Consider the following 27,332-nt stretch of genomic DNA (forward strand, 5'->3'; position numbering starts at 1 on the left):
TTGGTTAACCCTTCCTAACCTCTCAGGAACTAGCTCAGGCTTCCCTTGAAGCAGAAAAAAAAATGTGGGAGTTAATGATACAGGCTCTGTTTTTGACATATTCTCTCTGTGTAACCTTGAGCATCTCAGTTTAATTCTCTGATCAACACTTTTATCATTGGAAAAATGCTATAATTATGGCAACTTCAGAAGAAGGTATCTTTGTAACCATGACAGAGAAGTCTTAGTTACTAATAACTTTCTCCTTTCCTAGTCCCTTTACCTCTGATCGTGAATAGACTGTTCTGCATGCTTCTTTAGGAGTCTATGTTTCTCTGATTATAACATTCATCACATTACATTGGAATTATCTCTCCTGTGAGACTACATATATTTTTAAGGGCTTGGACATGTCTCAATGAATACATAATCGTTATGTGAGTGAATGAAAGCAAACGTCTTAAGAATTTTTAACCAATGCAAAAACACTGTTGCATTTAACTTTAATTCTCCAAACGTTTATATTTAAAAGAGTTATATTAAAATCTTTGGCTAAAATCTATATAATTATTTGAATTTTATGATAGGTTGGGATTTTGCTCAAACTGAGGCATCTTATCTATTTATTTTTGGTTGAAATCAAATGTAATTAATTTAGATAATGATACTAGCAGTGTATGTTTATCATGAAAAATAGGAAGAATCGTTAATTAAAAATAGCACAAGTCACAAAAGAACTTACCATCGGAGAGAATGAAAGTTACGTTTGCTTTATATTCTTCTACACATTCTCTGTGTATGAGTCACAGCAGCAGTACCTCAGACATGCCCTAACCAGGATGCATTGTGTCTGTAGAGAGAACTCAGTCTTTGAAATATTACGCCTACTACCTGGTTTACAGTTATTTAACTTTTTATATTGCAGTGGTTTTAGGATCCCAGGGGGCATCAGAGCCTTTTCAGTTCCAGGCCAAATTCAGCTCTGTAAACATAATTGCAGAAAGGAAAGGCTGGCATGGTCTGTTTTCAGGCATCCTTTTGAGCAATTGTGTGTTGCTCTAAGCTGCTCTGTTGGGCATGGCTGCTTCCCCTTCTGAGGCCTGTCTAACCTTCTCAGAATCAGACTTATCCTGTGCATCCAAATGACAATTCTTCTTTGAAGCTTTCACCAGATCCATAGTGAAAATTGATAAATCCATTCTCTTCACTGCCTTATAGTGTTCTCTATAATTCTTTTTTGGACTATTACGCCGTGTGTTATGGTGATTTATGAATCTTTTTTCGTCTCTTCAGCTATTTTACAAGCTCACACAGCTCACAAAGGCAAAGACCTTATAGTCATTTTTATATCCTTTAACCATCTAGTAGAGCTGTTTGCCCATAATAAACAGTCAATAGTGGCTGAATGAATTGATTACTTGTTGTTAAGTGTTGATGCCATGGTTAAAGTTTAATCACAAACTGATCTCAAATTGATACTAATCATACTCAGAATGTAATTTCCATTAAATATCCGTAAGTAAAAATGAAAGAAACCTATGCATAGGCAAGGCATAATTTTGTTAATATTGTGAAAGATGCCTCCAATTACATCTTCCAAAACAGATTATCCTAGTTTTGTAGTAAAAATACTAAAAGGCTGGGTGGCATCAAACGTGCCACTTAAAGTTCATGAGTTCAATAATTGGGAGATTGGGATTGACATATATACACTATACACTAATATGTATAAAACAGATAACGAATGAGAACCTGTGGTATAGCACAGGGAACTCCACTTCCCTGTACAGTAGAAACTAACACAACATTGTAAAACAACTACACCCCAATAAAAATAAATAAAGTGAGTCTCTTGTAGACAGTGGGGGAAAAAAAGTTGTGCTAATTAAAAACACTACTCTTTTTTTGGACTACTTCATTCAACACTGAAATGAATAAGTCCAAATATATGCAATACACACTCTGTGTTTAATATGTTGAGAACACATATTGACCCTCAGGTTTAAAAAAAATTTGAAAGCGTACATACACTGATGACTGTCTAGAGTTTTCATAAGTGAAGATAATGAAAACTCTTGTTTTCCTCATTTGAAATCCAATTTGTGATTTAACAATTAGCCATGTTCATATTGAGCAAGTTCATAAGGGCCAAGATAAATGTACAATTATGAAATCAGACAAAGAAACTCCTGAAAAATGACTCCCATTCTTTGTGGGACTAGTGGAAAATATTGGAAAGAAATCAATGCTCTTTAGAATATACAAGAATAGTGGCTATATCTTGAAATTTCTATCTGTAGCACCGAGTACAATTCCAGGCATAAAGTAAGTTTAATAAATGATGAATGGAGACCTTTCAAGATGGCAGAGGAGTAAGACATGGAGATCACCTTCTTCCCCACAAATACATCAAAAATACATCTACATGTGGAACAACTCCTACAGAACACCTACTGAATGCTGGCAGAAGACCTCAGACTTCCCAAAAGGCAAGAAACTCCCCACGTACCTGGGTAGGGCAAAAGAAAAAACAGAGACAAAAGAATTGGGATGGGACCTGCACCTCTAAGAGGGAGCTGTGAAGGAGGAAAAGTTTCCACACACTAGGAAGCCCCTTCTCTGGCGAAGACAGGGGGTGGGCAGGGGGGAAGCTTTGGAGCCACGGAGGAGAGTGCAGCCACAGGGGTGCGGAGGGCAAAGCGGAGAGATTCCCGCACAGAGGCTCGGCGCCGAGCAGCATTCACCAGCCTGAGAGGCTTGTCTGCTCACCCGCCGGGGCGGGCGGGGCTGGGAGCTGAGGCTTGGGCTTTGGAGGTCGGATCCCAGGGAGAGGACTGGGGTTGGCGGCGTGAACACAGCCTGAAGGGGGCTAGTGCACCAGAGCTAGCCGGGAGGGAGTCCGGAAAAAAGTCTGGACCTGCCTAAGAGGCAAGAGACCATTGTTTCGGGGTGCGCGAGGAGAGGGGATTCCTTCCCTGTCTGCCCACAGAAGGCAGAGCGCCGCCTAAATGAGCTCCAGAGATGGGCGCGAGCCACGGCTATCAGCGCAGACACCAGAGACGGGCATGAGACGCTAAGTCTGCTGCAGCCACCAAGAATCTTGTGTGCAAGCACATGTCACTATCCAAACACCCTCGGGAGCCTGTGCAGCCCGCCACTGCCAGGGTGCCATGATCCAGGGACAACTTCTCCGGGAGGACGCACGGCGCACCTCAGGCTGCTGCAACGTCTCGCTGGCCTCTGCCGCGGCAGGCTCGCCCTGCATCCGTACCCCTACCCCCCCCCCCCGGCCTGAGTGAGCCAGAGCCCCCGAATCAGCCGCTGATCTGACCCCCTCCTGTCTGGGTGGGAACAGATGCCTGATGGCAACCTACACGCAGAGGTGGGGTCAAAACCAAAGCTGAACCCCAGGAGCTGTGCGAACAAAGAAGAGAAAGGGAAATTTCTCCCAGCAGCCTCAGGAGCAGCAGATTAAATCCCCACAAGCAACTTGATGTACCCTGCATCTGTGGAATACCTGAATAGACAACGAATCATCCCAAAATTGGGGTGGTGGACTTTGGGAGCAACTGTAGACTTGGGGTTTGCTGTCTGTGACTGACTTGTTTTTGATTCTTATGTTTACCTTAGTATAGTTTTTAGCACTTGTTATCATTGGTGGATTTGTTTATTGGTTTGGTTGCTCTCTTCTTATTTTATTTATTTATGTATTTATGTATGTATGTATTTATTTAAGTATTTTTTATTTTAATTATTTTATTTATTTATTTTTTTATTATTTTTTTTCTTTCTTTTTTTCTCCCTTTTCTTCTGAGCCGTGTGGCTGACAGGGTCTTGGTGCTCCAGCCTGATGTCAGGCCTGAGCCTCTGAGGTGGGAGAGCCGAGTTCAGGACACTGGACCATCAGAGACCTCCTGGCCCCACGTAATATCAGTTGATGAGCGCTCTCCCAGTGACCTCCATCTCAACGCTAAGACCCAGCTCCACCCAATGGCCAGCAAGCTCCAGTGCTAGACCCCCCATGCCAAACAACTAGCAAGACAGGAACACAACCCCACCCATTAGCAGAGAGGCTCCCTAAAATCATACCAAGTTCACAGATACCCCAAAACACTCAACCAGATGTGGCCCTGCCCACCAGAAAGACAAGATCCAGCGCCACCCACCACAACACGGAAATCAGTCCCCTCCACCAGGAAGCCTACACAAGCCATTGAACCAACCTTACCCACTGGGGGCAGACACCAAAAAAAAAACGGGAACTAAGAACCTGCAGCCTGTGAAAAGGAGACACCAAACACAGTAATTTGAGAAAAATGGGAAGACAGAGAAATATGCAGCAGATGAAGGAGCAAGGTAAAAACCCACCAGACCAAACAAATGAGAGGAAATAGGCAGTCTACCTGAAAAAGAATTCAGAGTAATGATAGGAAAGATGATCCAAAATCTTGGAAATAGAATGGAGAAAATACAAGAAATGTTTAACAAGGACCTAGAAGAACTAAAGAGCAAACAAACAATGATGAACAACACAATAAATGAAATTTAAAATTCTCTAGAAGGAGTGAATAGCAGAATAACTGATGCAGAAGAACGGATAAGTGACCTGGAAGATAAAATAGTGGAAATAACTACCACAGAGCAGAATGAAGAAAAAAGAATTGAGGACAGTCTCAGAGACCTCTGGGACAACATTAAACACACCAACATTTGAATTTTAGGGATCCCAGAAGAAGAGAAAAAGAAAGGGTCTGGAAAATATTTGAAGAGATTATAGTTGAAAACTTCTGTAACATGGGAAAGGAAATAGTCAATTAAGTCCGGGAAGTGCAGAGAGTCCCATACAGGATAAATCCAAGGAGAAACACACCAAGACACATATTAATCAAACTATCAAAAATTAAATACAAAGAAAAAATATTAAAAGCAGCAAGGGAAAGGCAACAAATAACATACACGGGACTCTCCATAAGGTTAACAGCTGATCTTTCAGCAGAAACTCTGCAAGCCAGAAAGGAGTGGCAGGATATATTTAAAGTGATGAAGGAGAAAAACCTACAACCAAGATTACTCTACCCAGCAAGGATCTCATTCAGATTCAACGGAGAAATTAAAAACTTTACAGGCAAGCAAAAGTTAAGAGAATTCAGCACCACCAAACCAGCTTTACAAAAAGTGCTAAAGGAACTTCTCTAGGCAGGAAACACAAGACAAGGAAAAGACCTACAAAAACGAACCCAAAACAATTAAGAAAATGGTAATAGGAACATACATATTGATAACTACCTTAAATGTAAATGGGTTAAATGCTCCAACCAAAAGACATAGACTGGCTGAATGGATACAAAAACAAGACCCGTATATATGCTGTCTACAAGAGACCCACTTCAGACCTAGGGACACATACAGACTGAAAGTGAGGGGATGGAAAAAGATATTCCCTGCAAATGGAAATCAAAAGAAAGCTGGAGTAGCAATTCTCATATCAGACAAAATAGACTTTAAAATAAAAACAATTTCAAGAGATAGAGAAGGACACTGCATAATGATCAAGGGATCAATCCAAGGAGATATAACAATTGTAAATATTTATGCACCCAACATAGGAGTACCTCAATACATAAGGCAAATGCTAACAGCCATAAAAGGGGAAATCGACAGTAACACAGTCATAGTAGGGGACTTTAACACCCCACTTTCACCAATGGACAGATCATCCAAAATGAAAATACATAAGAAAACACAAGCTTTAAATGATACATTAAATAAGATGGACTTAATTGATATTTATAGGACATTCCATCCAAAAACAACAGAATACACATTCTTCTCAAGTGCTCATGGAACATTCCCCAGGATAGATCATATCTTGGGTCACAGATCAAGCCTTGTTAAATTTAAGAAAATTGAAATCGTATCAAGTATCTTTTTCAGACCCCAGCGCTATGAGACTGGATATCAATTCCAGGAAAAAAAAGTGTAAAAATACAAACACATGGAGGCTAAACAATATGCTACTAAATAACCAAGAGATCACTGAAGAAGTCAAAGAGGAAATCAAAAAATACCTAGAAACAAATGGCAATGAAAGAAGATGACCCCAAACCTATGGGATGCAGCAAAAGCAGTTCTAAGAGGGAAGTTTATAGTAGTACAATCCTACCTCAAGAAACACGAAACATCTCAGATAAACAACCTAACCTCACACCTAAAACAATTAGAGAAAGAAGAACAAAAAAAACCCCCAAAGTTAGCAGAAGGAAAGAAATCCGTAAAGATCAGATCAGAAAAAAATGAAAGAGAAATGAAGGAAACAATAGCAAAGATCAATAAAACTAAAAGCTGGGTCTTTGAGAAGATAAACAAAATTGATAAACCATTAGCCAGACTCATCAAGAGAAAAAGGGAGAAGACTCAAATCAATAGAATTAGAAATGAAAAAGGAGAAGTAACAACTGACACTGTAGAAATACAAAGGATCATGAGAGATTACTACAAGCAACTATATGCCAATAAAATGGACAACCTGGAAGAAATGGACAAATTCTTAGAAAAGCACAACCTTCCGAGACTGAACCAGGAAAAAATAGAAAATATAAAGAGACCAATCACAAGCACTGAAATTGAAACTGTGAATAAAAATCTTCCAACAAACAAAAGCCCTGGACCACATGGCTTCACAGGTGAATTCTATCAAACGTTTAGAGAAGAGCTAACACCTATCCTTCTCAAACTCTTCCAAAATATAGCAGAGGGAGGAACACTCCCAAACTCATTCTACGAGGCCACCATCACCCTGATACCAAAACCAAAGATGTCACCTAAAAGGAAAACTACAGGCCAATATCACTGATGAACATAGATGCAAAAATTCTCAACAAAATACCAGCAAACAGAATTCAACAACACATTAAAAGGATCATACACCATGATCAAGTGGGGTTTATCCTAGGAAGGCAAGGATTCTTCAGTATACACAAATCAATCAATGTGATACATCATATTAACAAACTGATGGATAAAAACCATATGATAATCTCAGTAGATGCAGAAAAAGCTTTCGACAAAATTCAACACCCATTTATGATAAAAACTCTCCAGAAAGTAGGCATAGAGGGAACTTACCTCAACATAATAAAGGCCATATATGACAAACCCAGAGCCAACATCATTCTCAATGGTGAAAAACTGAAACCATTTCTTCTAAAATCAGGAACAAGACAAGGATGCCCACTCTCACCACTGTTATTCAACTTAGTTTTGGAAATTTTAGCCATAGCAATCAGAGAAGAAAAAGAAATAAAAGGAATCCAAATCGGAAAAGAAGAAGTAAAGCTGTCACTGTTTGCAGATGACATGATACTATACATAAAGAATCCTAAAGACTCTACCAGAAAACTACCAGAGCTAATCAATGAACTTGGTAAAGTAGCAGGATACAAAATTAATGCACAGAAATCTCGTGCATTCCTATACAGTAATGATGAAAAATCTGATAGAGAAATTAAGGAAACACTCCCATTTACCATCGCAACAAAAAGAATAAAATACCTAGGAATAAACCTACCTAAGGAGACAAAAGACCTGTATGCAGAAAACTATAAGACGCTGACGAAAGAAATTAAAGACGATACAAACAGATGGAGAGATATACCATGTTCTTGGATTGGAAGAATCAACATTGTGAAATTGACTGTACTACCCAAAGCATTCTACATATTCAGTGCAATCCCTATCAAACTACCAATGGCATTTTTCACAGAACTAGAACAAAAGATTTCACAATTTGTATGGAAACACAAAGACCCCGAACAGCCAAAGCAATCTTGAGAAAGATAAACGGAGCTGGAAGAATCAGGCTCCCTGACTTCATACTATACTACAAAGCTACAGTAATCAAGACAGTATGGTACTGGCACAAAAACAGAAATAAAGATCAATGGAACAGGAGAGAAAGCCCAGAGATAAACCCACGCACATATGATCATTTTATCTTTGACAAAGGAGGCAAGAATATACAATGGAGAAAAAACAGCCTCTTCAGTAAGTGGTGCTCAGAAAACTGGACAGCTACATGTAAAAGAACGAAATTCGAGTACTTCGTAACACCATCCACAAAGATAAACTCAAAATGGGTTAATGACCTAAATTTAAGGCCAGACACTATAAAACTTTTAGAGGAAAACACAGGAAGAACACTCTATGACATAAATCACAGCAAGATCCTTTTTGACCCACCGCCTAGAGAAATGGAAATAAAAACAAAAATAAGCAAATGGGACCTAATGAAACTTAAAAACTTTTGCACAGCCAAGGTAACCGTAAACAAGATGAAAAGACAACCCTCAGAATGGGATAAAATATTTGCAAACGAAGCAACTGACAAAGGATTAATCTCCAAAATATACAAGCAGCTCATGCAGCTCAATATCAAAAAAACAAACAACCCAATCCAAAAATGGGCAGAAGATCTAAATAGACATTTCTCCAAAGAAGATATACAGATTGCCAACAAACACATGAAAGGATGCTCAACATCACTAATCATTAGAGAAATGCAAATCAAAACTACAATGAGGTATCACCTCACACCGGTCAACGGCCATCATCAAAAAATCTACAAACAATAAATGCTGGAGAGGGTGTGGAGAAAAGGGAACCCTCTTGCACTGTTGGTGGGAATGTAGATTGATAACGCCACTATGGAAAACAGTATGGAGGTTCCTTAAAAAGCTAAAAACAGAACTACCATATGACCCAGAAATCCTACTACTGGGCATATACCCTGAGAAAACCATAATTCAAAAAGAGTCATGTACCACAATGTTCATTGCAGCTCCATTTACAATAGCCAGGACATGGAAGCAACCTAAGTGTCCATCAACAGATGAATGGATAAAGAAGATGTGGCACATATATACAATGGAATATTACTCAGCCATAAAATGAAATGAAATTGATTTATTTGTAGTGAGGTGGATGGACCTAGAGTCTGTCACACAGAGTGAAGTAAGTCAGAAAGAGAAAAACAAATACTGTGTGCTAACACATAAATATGGAATCTAAAAAATACCCCCCTGGGTTTGAGGGGGAAGGGTAAGCTGGGATGAAGTGAGAGAGTGGCATTGGCATATACACACTACCAAATGTAAAACAGAAAGCTAGTGGGAAGCAGCTGCATAGCAGGGGGAGATCAGCTTGGTGCTTTGTGACCACGAAGAGGGGTGGGATAGGGAGGGTGGGAGGGAGAGGCAAGAGGGAGGGGATATGGGGATATATGTATACATAAAGCTGATTCACTTTGTTATACAGCAGAAGCTAACACAACATGGTAAAGTAATTATACTCCAATAAAGATGCTAAAATTTTTTTTTAAACCAAAAAAACTAAAAAATAAAAATAATTTAAAAAATGATGAATCAGTGAATGGTTTGATTTATAGAACACAAACAAAATTAAATGGTATTGCTTCAAGATACTAATATTGGTTATACAAATAGAAATTATTCATGTCTAAAAATATGAATCAACTTCTGTTGAATTTATTTAGTATCTTCAATAAAGAAAACACACGCAATGATCAATTTACTTATTTACTCTAGAAAAAGTGTGTTTTGGCTTAGGCCATTGTGATAACATTATTTTCATACAATCTAAAAGCCTAAAGGCTCAGTGTGCCCGAACATTTTTTTTTTTTTTTACTCCCAAACATTTAAAAACTTCTGGAAACATTGATTGTATCTAGAATTTAGAAACTTTTGGTTTTATTTTCAGTATACAGTCAGTATTTTTGTAGTTATTTAGCCATCCTCAAATTTAGCAGGAAAAAGAGAGGCAACGTAGGTGTTCCATGCCAATAAAATGTAAGCCACAAACAGAAGGACCCAAGAAATAGTGCATGACATAAAATAGGCAAGCAGAAGTCCTGGGAGTTGTCCATGAGCTGCAGATATGACTGTTACCTGAGCCAGATGAGAAATGGGGTGTCCAAAGAACAGAATGGATTTCTTTGTATTACTACTACAAAGGCAAAGATATATATATATATATATATATTTTTTTTTAATTTATTTATTTAATTTGTTTATTTTTGGCTGCACTGTGTCTTCGTGGCTGCGCGCGGGCTTTTTCTAGTTGCGGCGAGCGGGGACTGCTCTTGGTTGCAGTGCGTGGGCTTCTCATTCTGGTGGCTACTCTTGTTGTGGAGCACGGGCTCTAGGCGTGCAGGCTTCAGTAGTTGTGGCACGTGGGCTCAATAGTTGTGGCTCGCGGGCTCTAGAGCACAGGCTCAGTAGTTGTGGTGCACGGGCTTAGTCGCTCTGCGGCATGTGGGATCTTCCCGGACCAGGGCTCGAACCCGTGTTCCCCGCTTTGGCAGGCGGATTCTTAACCACTGCACCACCAGGGAAGCCCGACAAAGGTATATTTTAATACCAAAAGAATAAGTGTAAAACAATGAATTATATAGTATAATGGTTCAAATACACAAAAGGCAATATAGTGCTACAGTGTGAACAGTGCAATTCTTTCATCCACATGGGGTAAATTGAAATTATATTCAGTTACTTTCTTTGAAGAGCATAGGTGGAAGCTTTGTTTTCCAGGCATCGCTGCAAACTGGAATCACCTGGGGACTTTGAACAGTTTTTTGATAACTGCTCTCCACAGGCATTCTGATTTAACTGATGATGGTGTAAATTGGGCATGTATAGATTTAAAGTTCATCAGGCGATTCTAATGTGTAGCACAGTTTGCAAACTGTTGAATTAAAAGTTTGGAAAGCAGGTTTTGTGCAGTGTGGATAATTCTCAGAAAAATTGCTGTAATGCCAAAAGCAAAAGACGCTATGATGCTATTTTATACCATTACCACCTGCTATTAATATTAAAGACTGTTACAGTAATCACAGCTACTTTTTTATTCTTGAGTTTATTAGAGTTCTTACTGTGTGCAGTGCATTGTACTATGTACGTATTTATGTGCAATTTCATTGGGTCCTCTAAGTAGTGATGTATATTATCTGGTTCTCATCTCATTATTTAATTTGAAAAGGTCAGATAAGATGATCTTTATGGGCTCCTCAATTTTGGAAATTCTTTTAAATTATTTATTTCTATCAATCCTAAAATATAATGTCAACAAGTTCCCATAGAAGGGTAAATGGGAGAGGGGAGATGCCGGATCCCTCCAGTGGAGATGAGTGTGGTGAGCATTAGAGAGAAGCTTAGGATGCTGCAGAAGTCTAAGTTGCCTGGGCAGATAACGCTAAATTTGATTATTAATAGTATTATAAAGTATTGTTTATGTCTTTTTTTATTTGAATGATCTAAGCATAAAACATCATTTTATCCCTGTGTAGTTAATTCATTCCCTCAACAATTGTTGATAGCGTGCCTAAGGTACTCTTACTCTCTCTCTCTCTGTGTGTATACATATACAGAGAGAGAGAAAGAGAAAGAGAGAGCCCAAGTGCCAGCAAGCATGAGAGGCAGGGAGTAGTAGGATTGAGGCTTTTATGAGTTGATTTATTTAATCCTAAATCTAAGAGTCAGTTCTTAGTTCTCATCTTACTAACCAGCTGCGTTAGCTAGAGCTCATGTCCCCCTTGGAGTTAATGTACTTTCTTCAGGTGCTTTTCTGTGTCCCATACTCTCCTGATTTGCCTGACATGTCACTGGTGGCTTGTCTTCCGTTTCCTCTGTTGGTTCCTCCTCTTCTTTCCAGTGAGTCTCCTCAGGCCCACTGTTTGTTCCTCTTCTCTTTTATAGCTGCACGTCCTTGGTGATTTAATCTAGCCCCATGGCTTTAATTACCTTCTGTATGAGGATAACCCTGAAATTTAGATCTCTGTTCCGAAACCTCTCAGTTGAACTCCAGATTGTGTGTCCAAAGGCCTGTACATCCATTTGGGTGTCTAAGAGACTAGATAACAGGTCCAGAAATTAACCCCTTGTATCTGTCTGTGGCTTTTCCCATCTTATGGCTGGAGATGTCATCCACCTGGCTACTGAGGCCAGAAACCTTGGCATCATCCGTGACTCCTGTCTCTTATATGCCGCATCTTCCCATTAGATTCCTTCAAATTATATCCAGAATCTGATCCTTTTGGATCCAGAAGGTGATCCTTCCTCATCACCTCACTGCCACCACCATTGTCTGAAACACTATCATCTTTCACTTGAATTACTTGCACGAGCCACCTGACAGGTTTCCGTACTTCTGTCTTTATATGCCTGGAATCTATTCTCAACAAAGCGAGGGGCCAATCATTTTATTTTTATTTTTAATTTAAGTAAAGCATACATAAAAGAGTATAAATACTCTAATAGAATTTGAGGTAAAGCAAACATAAAAAGTGTATAAAATACTCCAGTCTTAAGTGTATAGATGATTGATTTTAAATATCTCTACACCCGTGTACTCACCACTCAGATCAAAACAAAGGACACTTCTAGCGTGTCTGTTCCCCTTGTGCTGCTTTCCAGACTGTACCCCTCCAAAGTTTATCACTATTGTAATGTCTGTTTTCATTGTTTAGTCTTGATCTTGAATTTCATAAATTGAGCATCATATAGTATATACTCTTTTGTTAGCTTCTTTTGCTCATCTTTATGTGAGACTTTCTCTGGAGGTCAGTTGCTTAATCTGTAAAGATGAGGGTAGACTGAGATTAGGAGCTAAAATTTGAAAACAAACTGATGTCCAATCCCAACTAACAGAATTTCTGATTCTTATTGTCTGGGGTCAGGCACAGGGAAGTAGTATATTTTAAAAGATCCCAAAGAGAATATAACATGTAGCCTCTGGATCAAATGACTCTCTGTCTTTGTCTCCCTCTGTGTCTATCTCTGTCTCTCTTTTTTTTTTTTTCTTGGATTCATTTCTTCCAAAAATACAAGGACCAATTGGCCAACACTCCTTTCCTCCCTTCTTCCTCAAGTATGTACTGAGCATCTATCAGACACCAAACACCATGCTAGGCTGCCGAAGGTACACGAGTCAACAAAATTCAGTTCCTGTCTCTCAGAGGCTTAGAGCTTCACTAAAACCATGTCTTCATATAAAAAAAAAAAAAAAAAACCGGAATAAATAAATAAATAACACTATGAAAACTCAACAAACATCTCTATTTACCGGCAAACCAAATAGAGGGAGTGAGGAGAGAGAGAGAGATCAAGAAATGATTGACTTTGTTAAATAACCTAGTAATTTTGAAATAGTTGTTTAAATTTGGTCAAATAACTGATTGCTTGTAAAAGATTGACTCAGATTTCAACTCAGTTGCTTTCCTTTTCAAAATGATTTGGTATCTAGACAAATTAAAGGGGATTGAAAAGAGTTAAAATTCTTTTTCAGATCTTGAACCCAAGGACGCCATTTGTAAACACATCCTAAAAATTAACTTGAACCCAAAGACGCCATTTGTAAACATATCCTAAAAATTAACTATGTGATTATATAACCGGTATTTTTAATATTTTGTTTTTGTTTTGTGCCAGTTAACTGACGTAATTAAATCCATGCAGAGACTTCGCTTGTGAGGATAATTTTCCACTTTCTGATTAGTCATTGAATATAACGCCCACCCCCACCCCCCAAAAGAAAAGGTACTGTAGATGTGTCAATGCTCTGGTCTTCTTCAGGGCAGTGTTTTTCAAATTGTTGATTACTGTCCATCAATGGATCCTGAAATTCATCTAGTGGATTTTAACCAATATTTAAATACAGATTAAAAAGCATTAATTAATTAATGAAAAGAGAAGACAATGTTATTAGTAGAAAGCATCACAAGCGATTTCATGTAGTAAGTGTAAGTACTGATCTATGAAACTTTTGTTTCCATTATATTTAGGTAATTGTGCATTGGGTTGTTTATTTGTTTATTAAGTACATGAAATTATTCTAATTAAAAATTGACCCAAATTATTAGCTGTTAAAAGTACAGTTTGAATTTTGATAGCTTATTTGGTATATGATTCAAATAATACTGAGAAAAAATAAAACTCACTTCAGTTAGTTGGATAAATTTGATGGCAAAATCACTTTTATCTGTTTGGGATTTCAAAAATGTTTAGAGGTTTTTAGTTCAAAGAACAGTTGAGGTTTGACATGACAAAAAAATTAGGAACTAAAACAGTATTTATAGATATTTAACTGGGAAATGTAAGGGGACAATCTATTATTTTAAAGCAGGAATTATGAGAAACTAATGTCTCAAATTTATTAAAATAAAAATAATCATTAACCAAAGTATATTATTATATAGGTAGAAAGTATTCTCAAATTATTTTAGAGTATGCCTCTGATAAGGAAACTAATCATATAAATGACATTTAACAACATTTCTCACAGCCATTTTCTTTTATTATAACTTACCGCTGGGTAAAAAATATAAGTAGTACCAACAAACATGATTGAATTTATAGATGACTTTGGAGTTAGGTAGGGAGAGGATATTATTTTCTTAAGTTATGTTTGTTATGTTGTTACATTGTTCGAAAATTAGTTTTGACCAAAAACAAAAATTGGTGAATAAATAAATAAATTGTAATGAACTATCCTTTAATGGTCATACTGGAGATTTTGTATTCAAGTACTTATTCTGTTGCTGTTACTTACCTGCTATAGTAAGATGGGAAACAGAATTAACTACCTCAAATTGTCGGTGCTCGTAGTGAATGACTGTAAAGGACTATTACAAAAGGTTGAATGCTTCTGATAAATAGATATGAAAGGAATGTAAGGTATATTTTGAGTATTTTTTTCTTTCCTCTACTAGGACCCTTTTAATTTCCCTTTCTAACTTATGGTGCATGTTGAGAGAGAGTTGTTTGTGTCTAATACCCAATCTAGACAGCAGTTTATTTTTTATTCTGAACAGCCAAAAAAGCCATTTTACACACTTAATTACAGACACTGTTCATGAATATTTTCTTGGTCTTCCAATGAACTAATCTGTTTATGTATAATAAAAATACATTTTGCAGTAAATTATATATATTTGGGCCAGAAATCTTCTTACTTTCTATAAAATTCATATAATTGGTATAAAATTAATAATACCAGGACTGTTACAGCAAACATTCAAAAATACTCAGCTCAATTCTCTGTCTTAATATTAGGCCACAATAATTATTTGGCATCTTTTATTTTTAATCAATCCGAAAAAAAATTTTTTAAAGAACACATTGGGTAGACACAGTAGTATATTCTGTTTATATTCGTAAAAGTGTCTGTTACACTTTTCTTTTTCTTTCCTTTATGTTATCTTATTTTCTAATAGCAAAGTGAAATGTGAAGGAAGGAATTTGAAGTGGATTCCAGAACCATAGGTTTTTTTTAGGTATTTAGACGTTGACAAGTAGAAAGAGAAGGTCCACTTGGTCATGTAACATTCAGCGTCTTCAACTCTATCATTCTTTCAGTAAAACTTATTTTGAAATGAATCAATAAAGTAGTTATTTTTTTCTCAAAGCAAATGTGTATACCTTGGCTGCAATCATTTTAAAGCAAAGAACCTCTGATTGGATATTATTACTTTAATTTTGCACAAAATTACATTTAAAAAGGAATGTAAACAGTTGTCCATTTTATAAAGACAGATTCTAGAATATATTTTTTTTCTTTTTATTTTCTTTAACAGACATTTTGACCTTCCTGTGAAGCTCAGCTAGAGAGGACATTGGCAAAACTTTGTATGTCCTCCTGCATAGCTTTTGATGAGAATTTAATAAGACAGAAAACAGTACCTTGCCAAGTATTAACTTTAAATCTCTTATTTACTTTAGAATTTCAAGATTTATGGAATACCACAAAACCCAGGGAGATGACTCACAAAGAACTGGAACTTTCTAGTTTCCTACATTCTTTTAAAAAGTCTTAGCTATTTAACTTTGCTACATAATGCCATAACTAATACTGAAATCAACCCATGAATTAACATAAATTAGTCTTTTTTTTTTTTTTTTTTTTTTGCTTCTCACCCTAAATGGTTAATCACTGGCTATCATGTTGAAACGAACTGTTCAAAAGCAGTGGCATCACTCTTTTAAATTACAAAGGCAATACCTATATTTAAGCAGAGAATTAACAACTGTAGAAGTACAAATGCAGTTTTTAAAATAAAGAATTTCTATGATTTAGGATGAAAATATGCTTCATTTCTTTCATGTATATTAACCCTTTCTCCATCTTATTTATCTTTTGACATACTTACCAAATATTACTGTTCGAATCTCAGTTACCCACATCCTAGTATTCTAACTCACAGAAGCAAGAGTCTCCTCCTATTTGGATGCTTTAGTTGAGACTTGTTTGTGAAGCACAAAATCAGTCTGGTTTTATGTTAAGTAGGTGGGTTGCTAATCTGTAAGAATGCCATTCTTGGTCAGGCCTTTATGAATTGTTTGTAAGTACTAAATCAGACAATGCAATCTTTATATTCATTCTGCAATTAGCCAAAATAATTCTAGTTAAACTCTGGTTAAAGATCTCTAGTATGAAATGAATGTAAAGAATTCATTCTTTCTTTATCTTTCTCTCTGGCTTCATTCTAGCTCATTTATTTATTTAAAAATAACCTTCTAAGTTACTTTTTCACTGCTTTTCATGTTGCAGATTGAAAATGTTGATGTCTGCCTTAGTTTTCTAGCAGCCAGAGGAGTAAATGTTCAAGGTCTATCTGCTGAAGGTAAGAAAAAGCACAGTTGTCACAAATGGCATCCATGTTTGTAAAAGACTTTTTATAACGCTAGAAATGTAAAGTGGGAGTACATAGCCCCTTAATACAAGAAAGGAAATCAGTAAGGTTTCCAAAATAATAGAAACATAAATTCAATGGTTGTTAATGTATGCTTTATGTAGGTATGTTCCAGATTTTGCCAAAATTGTTCTTTACATTACCGAGTATATGGGAGGGGGACATATTAACAAAATATCTTTATGTTATTACCAGTTGGTAGTGTTTTTAGAGTCTTAAGTAGATGGATTGATAGATAGATAATGCTGGATAATAAGTACAGTATATGGACATAAATACAGTTAAAATAGTGTAATTAATGCTCAAATATTTTATCAATAACAATTCTATAATTTAATCAAGTTGGTAGTCCAAGTCTAAATACTTGTTAATTTTAAATAAGTCATCAGGAGTTCTTAAATAATTAGCACTAACAGTATTAATAACTGTTCTTTGTAAAGGCCTTAAAATTATTAAATGTTTAAAAGATCATCACTGACATTGAAATATAGGAAAGTGGAAAAAGAAAACTAGATCTGTTATTTTTTTTTCTGTATTTCTTTTTCTTCCACATATATTTTTAGGAAGCCTTTGCAAAATTTTCAATTTAGTACTATAAATAAAAAACAATTGCTAAAGTTATAAAATACCAAGTCCTTTGAGATCTGTATCAGCAACAACCATTTTTAATTAGAATTTTATGATTAAACACTTTTTGACAATTTATGTTGATTCTTGTTTCTACTACAGTCAGTTTACTCTGAAAAGCCTTTTCCCCCCACAGATAGTAGAAATATTAGACAATTCTAAGCTGTTCAAAGTTTGCTGCCATTGGAAAAAGAGGAATTGTGTGAATTCTGAAATATTATGGACATGTACTAGAATTATTTACGTTTGTCACTTTTTCTTCACTGTTTAAATTTTATTTTAAATTTCTTTAATCTTTTATCTGTATATGTCATCATGATGTTTAATATTAAATTACATATTTAATGGCAAAAAACTTATGTTCAAACCTAACTCATGGTTCTGTTACTTAGAATAAAATTTGATAAAATCCTCCAGGATAATACTTTACTTTCTAAGTGGTTAAAGTTGGTGAGAAATGTTACCATTTATTCGTTTTATGTCTCTTCCATATAACATGACATCTTTTTGTTTTGCTTTGTTTTGTTTTTTCATATTCTTTTTTTTTTTTAATATCTTTATTGGAGTATAACTGCTTTACAATGTTGTGTTAGTTTCTACTGTATAACAAAGTGAATCAGCTATACATATACATATATCCCCATATCCCCTCCCTCTTGCCTCTCCCTCCCACCGTCCCTATCCCACCCCTCTTCGTGGTCACAAAGCACCAAGCTGATCTCCCTGTGCTATGCGGCTGCTTCCCACTAGCTATCTATGTTACATTTGGTAGTGTATATATGTCCATGCCACTCTCTCACTTCATCCCAGCTTCCCCTTCCCCCTCCCCATGTCCTCAAGTCCATTCTCTACGTATGTGTCTTTATTCCTGTCCTGCCCTTGGGTTCTTCAGAACCTTTTTTTTTTTTTTTTTTAGATTACATATATATGTGTTAGCACACGGTATTTGTTTTTCTCTTTTTGATTTACTTCACTCTGTATGACAGATTCTAGGTGCATCCACCTCACTACAAATAAATCAATTTCATTTATTTTTATGGCTGAGTAATATTCCATTGTATATATATGCCACATCTTCTTTATCCATTCATCTGTTGATGGACACTTAGGCTGCTTCCATGTCCTGGCTATTGTAAATAGGGCTTCAGTGAACATTGTGGTACATGACTCTTTTTGAATTATGGTTTTCTCAGGGTATATGCCCAGTAGTAGGATTGCTGGGTCATATGGTAGTTCTGTTTTTAGTTTTTTAAGGAACCTCCATACTGTTCTCCATAGTGGCTGTATCAATCTACATTCCCACCAACAGTGCAAGAGGGTTCCCTTTTCTCCACACCCTCTCCAGCATTTATTGTTTGTAGATTTTTTGATGATGGCCGTTGACCGGTGTGAGGTGATACCTCATTGTAGTTTTGATTTGCATTTCTCTAATGATTAGTGATGTTGAGCATCCTTTCATGTGTTTGTTGGCAATCTGTATATCTTCTTTGGAGAAATGTCTATTTAGATCTTCTGCCCATTTTCGGATTGGGTTGTTTGTTTTTTGATATTGAGCTGCATGAGCTACTTGTATATTTTGGAGATTAATCCTTTGTCCGTTGATTCGTTTGCAAATATTTTCTCCCATTCTGAGGGTTGTCTTTTCGTCTTGTTTATGGTTTCCTTGGCTGTGCAAAAGCTTTTAAGTTTCATTAGGTCCCACTTGTTTATTTTTTGTTTTTATTTCCATTTCTCTAGGAGGTGGGTCAAAAAGGATCTTGCTGTGATTTATGTCGTAGAGTGTTCTGCCTGTGTTTTCCTCTAAGAGTTTGATAGTGTCCAGTCTTACATTTAGGTCTTTAATCCATTTTGAGTTTATTTTTGTGTATGGTGTTAGGGAGTATAACATGATATCTTTTATTAACATAAACCTCTTGCTTTTTATTTATCTCCTAAAAATATATGAATGCCCAGAATGATTTTCTAAGTTGATTAACCATGCATAGTAATAAAATAAGAAGTTAAAAAAACCTCTTTCAATAAGATCATTCAGGTTTACAGGAGAAAATTAATACTTTCTCACTGTAGCTTTATATTGATCAAGCCAACACTTATATGTTATGACCCCTGTGAGGAAGATTTGAGGGTTATAACAATTCAGCCTCATTTTATATGAATAATTCCACGGCATAGTGTGTGTGGCATTATAAACCATCAGAGAGCAAGAAATCTAAGTAGTTTATTAATGTTTCTAAATTCCAAAAAGGAGACGTAAAACCTTGACCTCAAAGGAGGATATATTTTATTGCCAATAGCAAGTTTCAATTAAAATATGATTATAGGTTGTGTAGTGTTATATCAAGCTTTACTTGTATCTCTTTTTCTAATTTTAAAATTATAACTGCAGGAGGAAAACGTAGGCTCATGTTGTAGCCTACTTTGTGCATTTAATTTTTTATTCAATATTAGAAAAACTTACACAGGAGCCCCATGTGTTAGAACTCGGAATTCCACTTACATTTATTCAATTATGTTATCTAAAGTCATGAGTCAGGTGATCTTTAATATTTATTAATATGTAACATAAATTAAAAATAAAAGAATTGGATCATTAAAAATGGATACCTCTGATGTAGTCTGCTTTTTGGAGGACCTATACATGTATTTTTTAAAATAAATTGGTTGGTGGGTGATTTAGAATTGTGCTAACAGTTATAAGTCTAGTTGCTATTGTGAGGTGCATCCGTATTATGAGGTGCATCAGTAGTTATAATGTAGGACAACCAGCATTTAAGTGGCTTTCTTTCTCTAGCTCATAGCCACCACTGTGTTGGTAACAGCTGTGTGTGTTTGTGAGGGAAGCAGAGTGTGCTAAACCAAATGATTAGCACAAGACTGAGAGCCCATCCATTTCCATGAAGAAACTAACTCTAGAAAAACTGTCGTTCAGGGTCAGCAAAGAACATCACTTGCGTAAGCTTTGTTCTCTCTACGCTTCATCCCTTCCCTCTCTCTCCCTGAAATTTCCAAGCTATTTGGAAATGCTAGCATATTTCAGAAAATCAGATTTGCTTAAATCTGTGACTGAGAAAATCAAGTTGTATTTCTGTCTCCATAGATTGAGCCTAAGAGACTTGCTTCTAGAATTTCGTTTGTAAAAAATAATCATTTTCTATGATACTGTTTTTTTATATTTTCCACTTGATACAGAAATAAGAAATGGAAACTTAAAAGCCATTCTAGGGCTGTTTTTCAGTTTGTCTCGCTACAAGCAGCAGCAACACCAGCAGCAGCAGTATTACCAGTCGTTGGTGGAGCTTCAGCAGCGGGTCACTCACGCCTGCCCTCAGGCAGAAGCCAGTCAGGCCAAAACCCAGCAAGATATGCAGTCCAGGTAAGGAAGGGAAGCGGGGAATGTGTTTAGAATGAATTTATCTTGATACAACTTGTTTTTAATAAGTTTTTGTTTGAGAGTTTGGAAAACGTATTTATGGGGTTGTATCAAAGTGATGGGATTATTTGATTAACCTTATAGAATTTAAAACCACTCTTCTATTGGTTGGATGACCAACACATCACTTTTTAGGTGAAATATTTGTGTTTGTTTTCTGAAGGTGACTGTGGTTTGTATCAAAATGTGTGACATGTCTTTCTTGTAAGTAGTGTATCACAGTTCCTTCCTTCTACAAATTATTGTTTAGCATGTGCTTTTTGAGTCCTAGTCTCCAGTTGTGTAGTTTTCTTTGGTTGATGCTTTTGATCGATTAAATCGTTAAATCTGTCAAAACTTTCAGGTCTGTTAAACATCGGAGTTTGAGTGTTTGGGAACATGCCATTTTGATGTGAGATTGTCTGTGCATGCATGTGTGTGTATACGTGTGTGTGAGTTTGTATACACACATTGTTTGTCTGACTTGAGTCTGTGGGTGCATGTAGACACAGCCGGTGTGGGGTGCTGACAAACCACTGCAGCTTCCTTTACTCTTTCGTTTCTGCTTTTTTCCAGTTTGGAACTATATCAGTCATGATTCAGCTAGAGAAGCAGAATCAGTAAGAAAGAGTGCAAACAGATTTATTTTAAAGAATTGATTCACATGATCATGGGGGCTGGCTAGGAAAGTCTGAAATCCTGAGGGCAGCCCAGCAGGAAGGACAAGCTGACACTCTTAGCACGAGCTGAAACCGCTATAAACTGGTGGAATTTCGTCTCTCAAGGAGGCCACACTCCCGCTTTTAAGACCTTTCAAGGAGTGAGTCAGGCCTACTATCCTAGTGATAATCTAGGATAATCTCCCTTACTTAAAGTCAACTGCTCTGGACTTTAACCACATCCACAAAATGCTTTCACAGCGACACCAGATTGGTGTTGAGTGGAACTAAATAAACCTAGCTAAGTTGACACATCAAAAAATGATCACAGAACGTAATTAAGTTAACAGGTTTCAGGCAAATTACTCATATGTTTCTGATCAACGTTCGGATTATCAGATCATTAGCTCTATGGCATACATAGCTATGATCATTTTTCTTAAGGAGGGCGAATGTCCAATATGAAACTACTCTTTTATCATCTACTAAAATATACACACTGTATCACACATATGTAAATATTTAACTTTTTCCATCTTAGAAGCCAAGCCTAAAACCTAATAATACAGTTTGCCTTGAGTTTGTTTTCGGCAATTAGTATTGACTCAGAAAGCTAACATAAAATTCCAAGATACATTCACAAACCACTTCCCACTTACTGTCAAATATTCAGCAGCTCAGAAATCCCCTTCTCTTTCATCTGTCAACCATCCCTCACTTCATATTAAGCAATATTTCTGTCTCTGTACAGCCATGTAAACTCATTTCCTTTGGCAAATTTTACTCCTTAGTGAATTATTAATAAAGAAAAATCACAGTTTCACCAGAAAATATGGAGTGTACTACAGAGGCCATGGAGTGATAAGGGATATTTGTTTTTACTCAGTAATGCAGATGTGCTTCTGTTCTTTAAGCTTGTCTTGGTATTTTGTGATGTCATGTGAAATTGTGCAGGAATCAAAGTGAAAAAAACATTCTCTACAGTATAAGTTCTTTAGATGTCCTTAAGAATAGAGAAGAAGAAAAAATAAAATATATTTTTTAAATTTTTTATTATTAATTTTTTTGGGGGGAGTGGTGGTTGGTAGAAAGAGATCTAGGTTTTGAGAACTGCCAGAAATAATATTTCCTAGAGTTTGGTTTAAGCCATTTGAACAGACAAGAAGCAAGAATAGTAGCTGGAAAAATACAGGAAGTGAAGTGGTGTTGTGCAAAGGATGTTGACTCTGGAAGTGAGATGAGATATCATTTGTCATTGCTTTCCCTCACTCTATTTCTGTATCTGCCATGTGGAGTTTCTTGCCCCACATTTCTCAGTGGTTATGACCCTTTGGGGGAAATTTTTTTCTCTTCTTGGTGGATATGCATGGATATTATGAAACTGTATTATATTTTAAAATATAGACCTATATATAATAGGCATGGTCATTTTATACCATCTTGGGGAGAGCTATCTTATTTTTTTCAGTGAAAGGTTAGGAAAAGCATTCTTTTCACCAGTGTCCTTTAATTCTGAGATAGACTCTTAAATAATTTTTTCTTTTTTAAAAATATTTATTTATTTATTTATTTATTTATTTATTTATTTATTTTTTATGGCTGTGTTGGGTCTTCGTTTCTGTGCGAGGGCTTTCTCCAGTTGTGGCAAGCGGGGGCCACTCTTCATCATGGTGCGCGGGCCTCTCACTATCGCGGCCTCTTGTTGTGGAGCACAGGCTCCAGACGTGCAGGCTCAGCAATTGTGGCTCACGGACCCAGCTGTTCCGCGGCATGTGGAATCTTCCCAGACCAGGGCTCGAACCCGTGTCCCCTGCATTGGCAGGCAGATTCTCAACCACTGCGCCACCAGGGAAGCCCAATTTTTTCTTTTGAGAAATTGGATTTAATTACTTTTTGGATTGTTAATTTAATAAATGCACAGTAGCTACTGTACTAAAGGTAGTGCTTAGTTAAGACCATGATAAAGAGGAGTGCCAAGTCTTCATTTTAACAGAATTTATTCTATGTTTTGGAGAATGTTATATTTCAGAAATTAATACTTACTTCCATTTGTATAGATCCGACATAGTGAAATAGTGTATGAATTATAATCTATGTGAACTTAAATATAACAATGTATCTAAGCATTTTTCACAGCCTATATTGATAGTATACATAGGAAAGGAATAAGTGTCTATACAATAGAACCAAGATAATTAACATGGAAAAGAATCTCAGTGATACATTATCTTCATTTACATGAGATAAGAGTCATAAATCATGATTTATGAAGCCTTTCTGTTGATTCCAAAGCTCTTCCCAAGTGAATAGCTTAAATGACTGGTGGCTATATTATTGTGGATATTTAGCCAGAAAAATGTTCTTGTATTTTTCTCTGTAGACCTAAAATAATTTTAGTGCACATTGTTTCATGAGAGTATTTTTGTTTTGTTCTCTTTGTTTATTTAAAGTAAATTGACATAACTCTATATATTTCCACAATATTTATTTTATACATTAAGAATTGCTCATTTGTTTTGCTCTTTTGAGAATAACCCCAAGTGTTTTCAATCAATTTGAACATCTTTCATTTAAACAGACATTTTGATCTAAAGGTTAACCAGTAAAATATACAAGAGAGAAAATAAAATGTGGACCAAGAGACGTAGAATGTGGATAACAAACTCTCCTCTTCTGGCTTCTCAGCTTCCTCTCCACTCTTGAGTGTGTGTGTGTGGGTGTGTGCGCATGTGAGCGAGCATGCGTGCCTGTGTGTGTCCTGTTCAAGGACTGAAGATCTCCTTGTTAAGCGCTCACCTCTAGAATCAGACTGCCTGCACTTGGATCCCAGTTCCACCACTTCCTAACTGTGTGACCTTGGGCAACTTACCTAACCTCTCTATGCTTCAGGTTCTCATCTGCTAAAAGGGTATAAAAAATGGCACCGATTTCATGAAGTCGTTTTGGGGGTTCAGTGGGTCAGTATCTACAAAACTCTTTGAACAAACCTGTCAGATGTCACTCTTTTGCTCAAAGCCCTGCCACGGTGTCAAATAGACTAGGCTTGCTCCCCGCTTAGGAAATATGCTGTAGCTGATTCCTTTGCCTGGAATGCTCTTCCTCTGATAGCCACTTGGCTGAATCTCTCACCTCCTTCAAGTCAACTGCTCCAGTGTTGCCTTCTCACTGATGCTGACCTTAACTTCTCTTTTAACACTGCAGGCTGCCCATCTGCACTCCACATCATGGTTGCTGTAGTTTTCCTTCTTTTCTGTAGCTCTAATCCCTCTCTAACCTACAACTTATTTATTATATTCATTGTTTATTATTGCCACTTCCTCCCCTCCAGAATGTAAGCACTGTGAGGACAGCGGTATTTTTACATTGTAACCACTTCTGTATTTCAAGGGATTAGCCCAGAACCTCACACACAGTACGTCCTTAGTAATGATTTCTAAAATGAGTTAAGTAAGAGTGAATGAATCTTTATTATAGCTGCTTCTAATTTTAGGTAGGAAAACTTTCTAACATTCACAGTTGCAATGGTACGTCATTTAAAATGAGAACTGTGTGTGTTACAAAACTGCTATAAGAAAGATAAAATGTTCTTGATTCTTGGGTGGTCATGATATTGAACTACAGTTAGTTTCAGAATGATATGTAGTGGAACCATCAGACCTTATCCAGATGTGTGGAACTATTTGCTTCCATCCTCGTTGATGCCTGACTATATACCTCTTTGGTCTTTTACCTATCTATTATAAATATTTTGTTCCCTTTGTTTTCTGGCTGTCATTCATTAATTCACTGCTGTCAGTGTTGCTTGCCTCTGTGGAGTACCATTCCTTTACCAATATGTGGTTTCTGTTTTGTGGGATAAGGAAGCAGATTACCAAGATCATTAGCATTTTGGTACCACAAAAAGTAATAGGTAACATGAGTGATGTGTTTGGGCTATGAAATATCATTGATAGCTTAAAGACTTGCATGTTTATAACTCCTCTCTTCTCTGTCATGTTTGGTTTAGACAACGAAAGAAGGTATCTGATCTAGTATTAAGAAATGATGCCTCTAATTTGCAGCTAGTACAGAGTTTAAAATTTTTAATTAAAGGCTGGTTAAAAAAATGAATGCCATAACTAATCTGATACAAACGTATTATCTTTAAAATGTCCAAATTACTAATTTGTTAATAAATAATATTAGGACAAAAGTCCTTACCTCGTCAACATAAACTAATATTACAAGGGGGAAAATACTGTTGAAAGACCTACGTTCTGAATTAACCCTAAAATGGCATGGTTGGTGTAAGTTTAGTGATGATATGTGAGGGTAGTCTTGTTCCTTGATCACTGATCTGTTTATCATTTGACTTGAATCATCCACTTGCAGTGTGTGTATTAAAATAAAGCTGCGACTCATTCTAAATTTCCTCAGTCCCTCAGTAATCTCAGAAATTTGAACATATTTCATATAAAAATTAATTTTTCTCTATATCAGTGATCTTTGGAAGGACTTTACATAGGTAAAGTTTAAACATTTTGCTATATTAAAGAATGTTAAGTATCCTGTTTGCATTTATTTAATATAAAATATAAAATCAATTTCTTTTATTTTTCTGGCTTTTCATTTTATTTTGAAAAGAGTATATTAAAGGCCCTTTGTCTAACCAACTGGAAAAAATATGAGAACTGTTTTAATATAAAGTACTAAAAATCTTATATAAGAGTTGCGATCATAGTTATTTTCTATAGGCATTAACCAGGAGATGGGGAAAATAGTACTTCTTTTTCAAAAAACAAGGTAGACATGAATCCTATAATTTTCAAACTCAGAAAATTTATTTCCATCAGTAAATATGTCATAGACATTCAGGATATTTCTGCTAATCATATTTTTACATATGTGTGTTTTGACAGAATTCTCGTTGACATGAAAAGTAACAGAAAGTTCAGTTTCACCAAAACCGTACACAGTGCCTGGCACGTGAGTCCAGCCAACACTGAGCAGAAATCATGTCATGAATGTCTAATTTTCCTGAGAATATCTGGTAAAGCATTACAGTGAAAGAAAATTATAAAATGAAAATTCATTTTTCTTATGTACTGGTCTGGTTATACATGAGATGTTAGGGTAATAGTATACATAAAAAATGTTTTCTAGGGCTTCCCTGGTGGCTCAGTGGTTGAGAATCTGCCTGCTAATGCAGGGGACACGGGTTCGAGCCCTGGTCTGGGAAGATCCCACATGCCACGGAGCAACTAGGCCCGTGAGCCACAATTACTGAGCCTGCGCGTCTGGAGCCCGTGCTCCACAGCAAGAGAGGCCGCGATAGTGAAGAGGCCCGCGCACCGCGATGAAGAGTGGCCCCCGCTTGCCGCAAATGGAGAAAGCCCTCGCACAGAAACGAGGACCCAACACAGCCAAAAATAAATAAATAATTAATTTTAAAAAAAAGTAACAAATGAAAAAAAAATGTTTTCTATTTGCTAAAAGTTTAAAAAAGGGAGGTGCTTTTCCTTAGAATACAGGCCTTTTAGCTTAATTTTTGTCTACATTATTAAATGATTTCCCATCCCGCTATTAAATAGTTGGTGAATTGTACCAATCCCAAAACAGTGATTTTTGAATCACATGAACAAGTATTTTTATATTACAGAGAATTAAAACATGTAAAAAAGAAACAAAATGCATGTGAAAGTGTAGGTAAGAAATTACATAGATAGGTGATATAGTGTTAAAGGCAGTGATAATAAGTCTTTCTCAACTAAAATAAGAGCTATTTTGGGAATTTGGGAGATTATGATCTCCACAGAAAATCATTTGCCCTTCTGCTTTTCATTTTGTAGGAGAAAGTTAAGAATGTGTCTCCTTGCTGTTTAGATGAACTTGTTCCTTCCTATAGGACTCACAAGTCAAA

General features: G+C 36.5%; 1 protein-coding gene across 11 annotated transcripts in view; it reads left to right on the plus strand.

Annotated features, from left to right (window-relative positions):
* The window catches only part of NAV3 (neuron navigator 3), an 850,488-nt gene that overhangs the window by 601,662 nt on the left and 221,494 nt on the right, over positions 1-27,332 (plus strand). For all 11 annotated transcript variants that reach the window (XR_011076027.1, XR_011076028.1, XM_068561371.1 and 8 more), the window contains 2 exons: positions 16,597-16,669; positions 20,555-20,738. Coding sequence is in view for 9 of the 11 variants with exons in the window: in XM_068561371.1 (XP_068417472.1) it covers positions 16,597-16,669; positions 20,555-20,738 (257 nt within the window). In the remaining 2 variants the exon portion in view is untranslated. The remainder of the gene's footprint in view (positions 1-16,596; positions 16,670-20,554; positions 20,739-27,332) is intronic.

The sequence above is a fragment of the Eschrichtius robustus genome, chromosome 13 (genome assembly GCF_028021215.1).
Source record: "Eschrichtius robustus isolate mEscRob2 chromosome 13, mEscRob2.pri, whole genome shotgun sequence".
NCBI lineage: Eukaryota > Metazoa > Chordata > Mammalia > Artiodactyla > Eschrichtiidae > Eschrichtius > Eschrichtius robustus.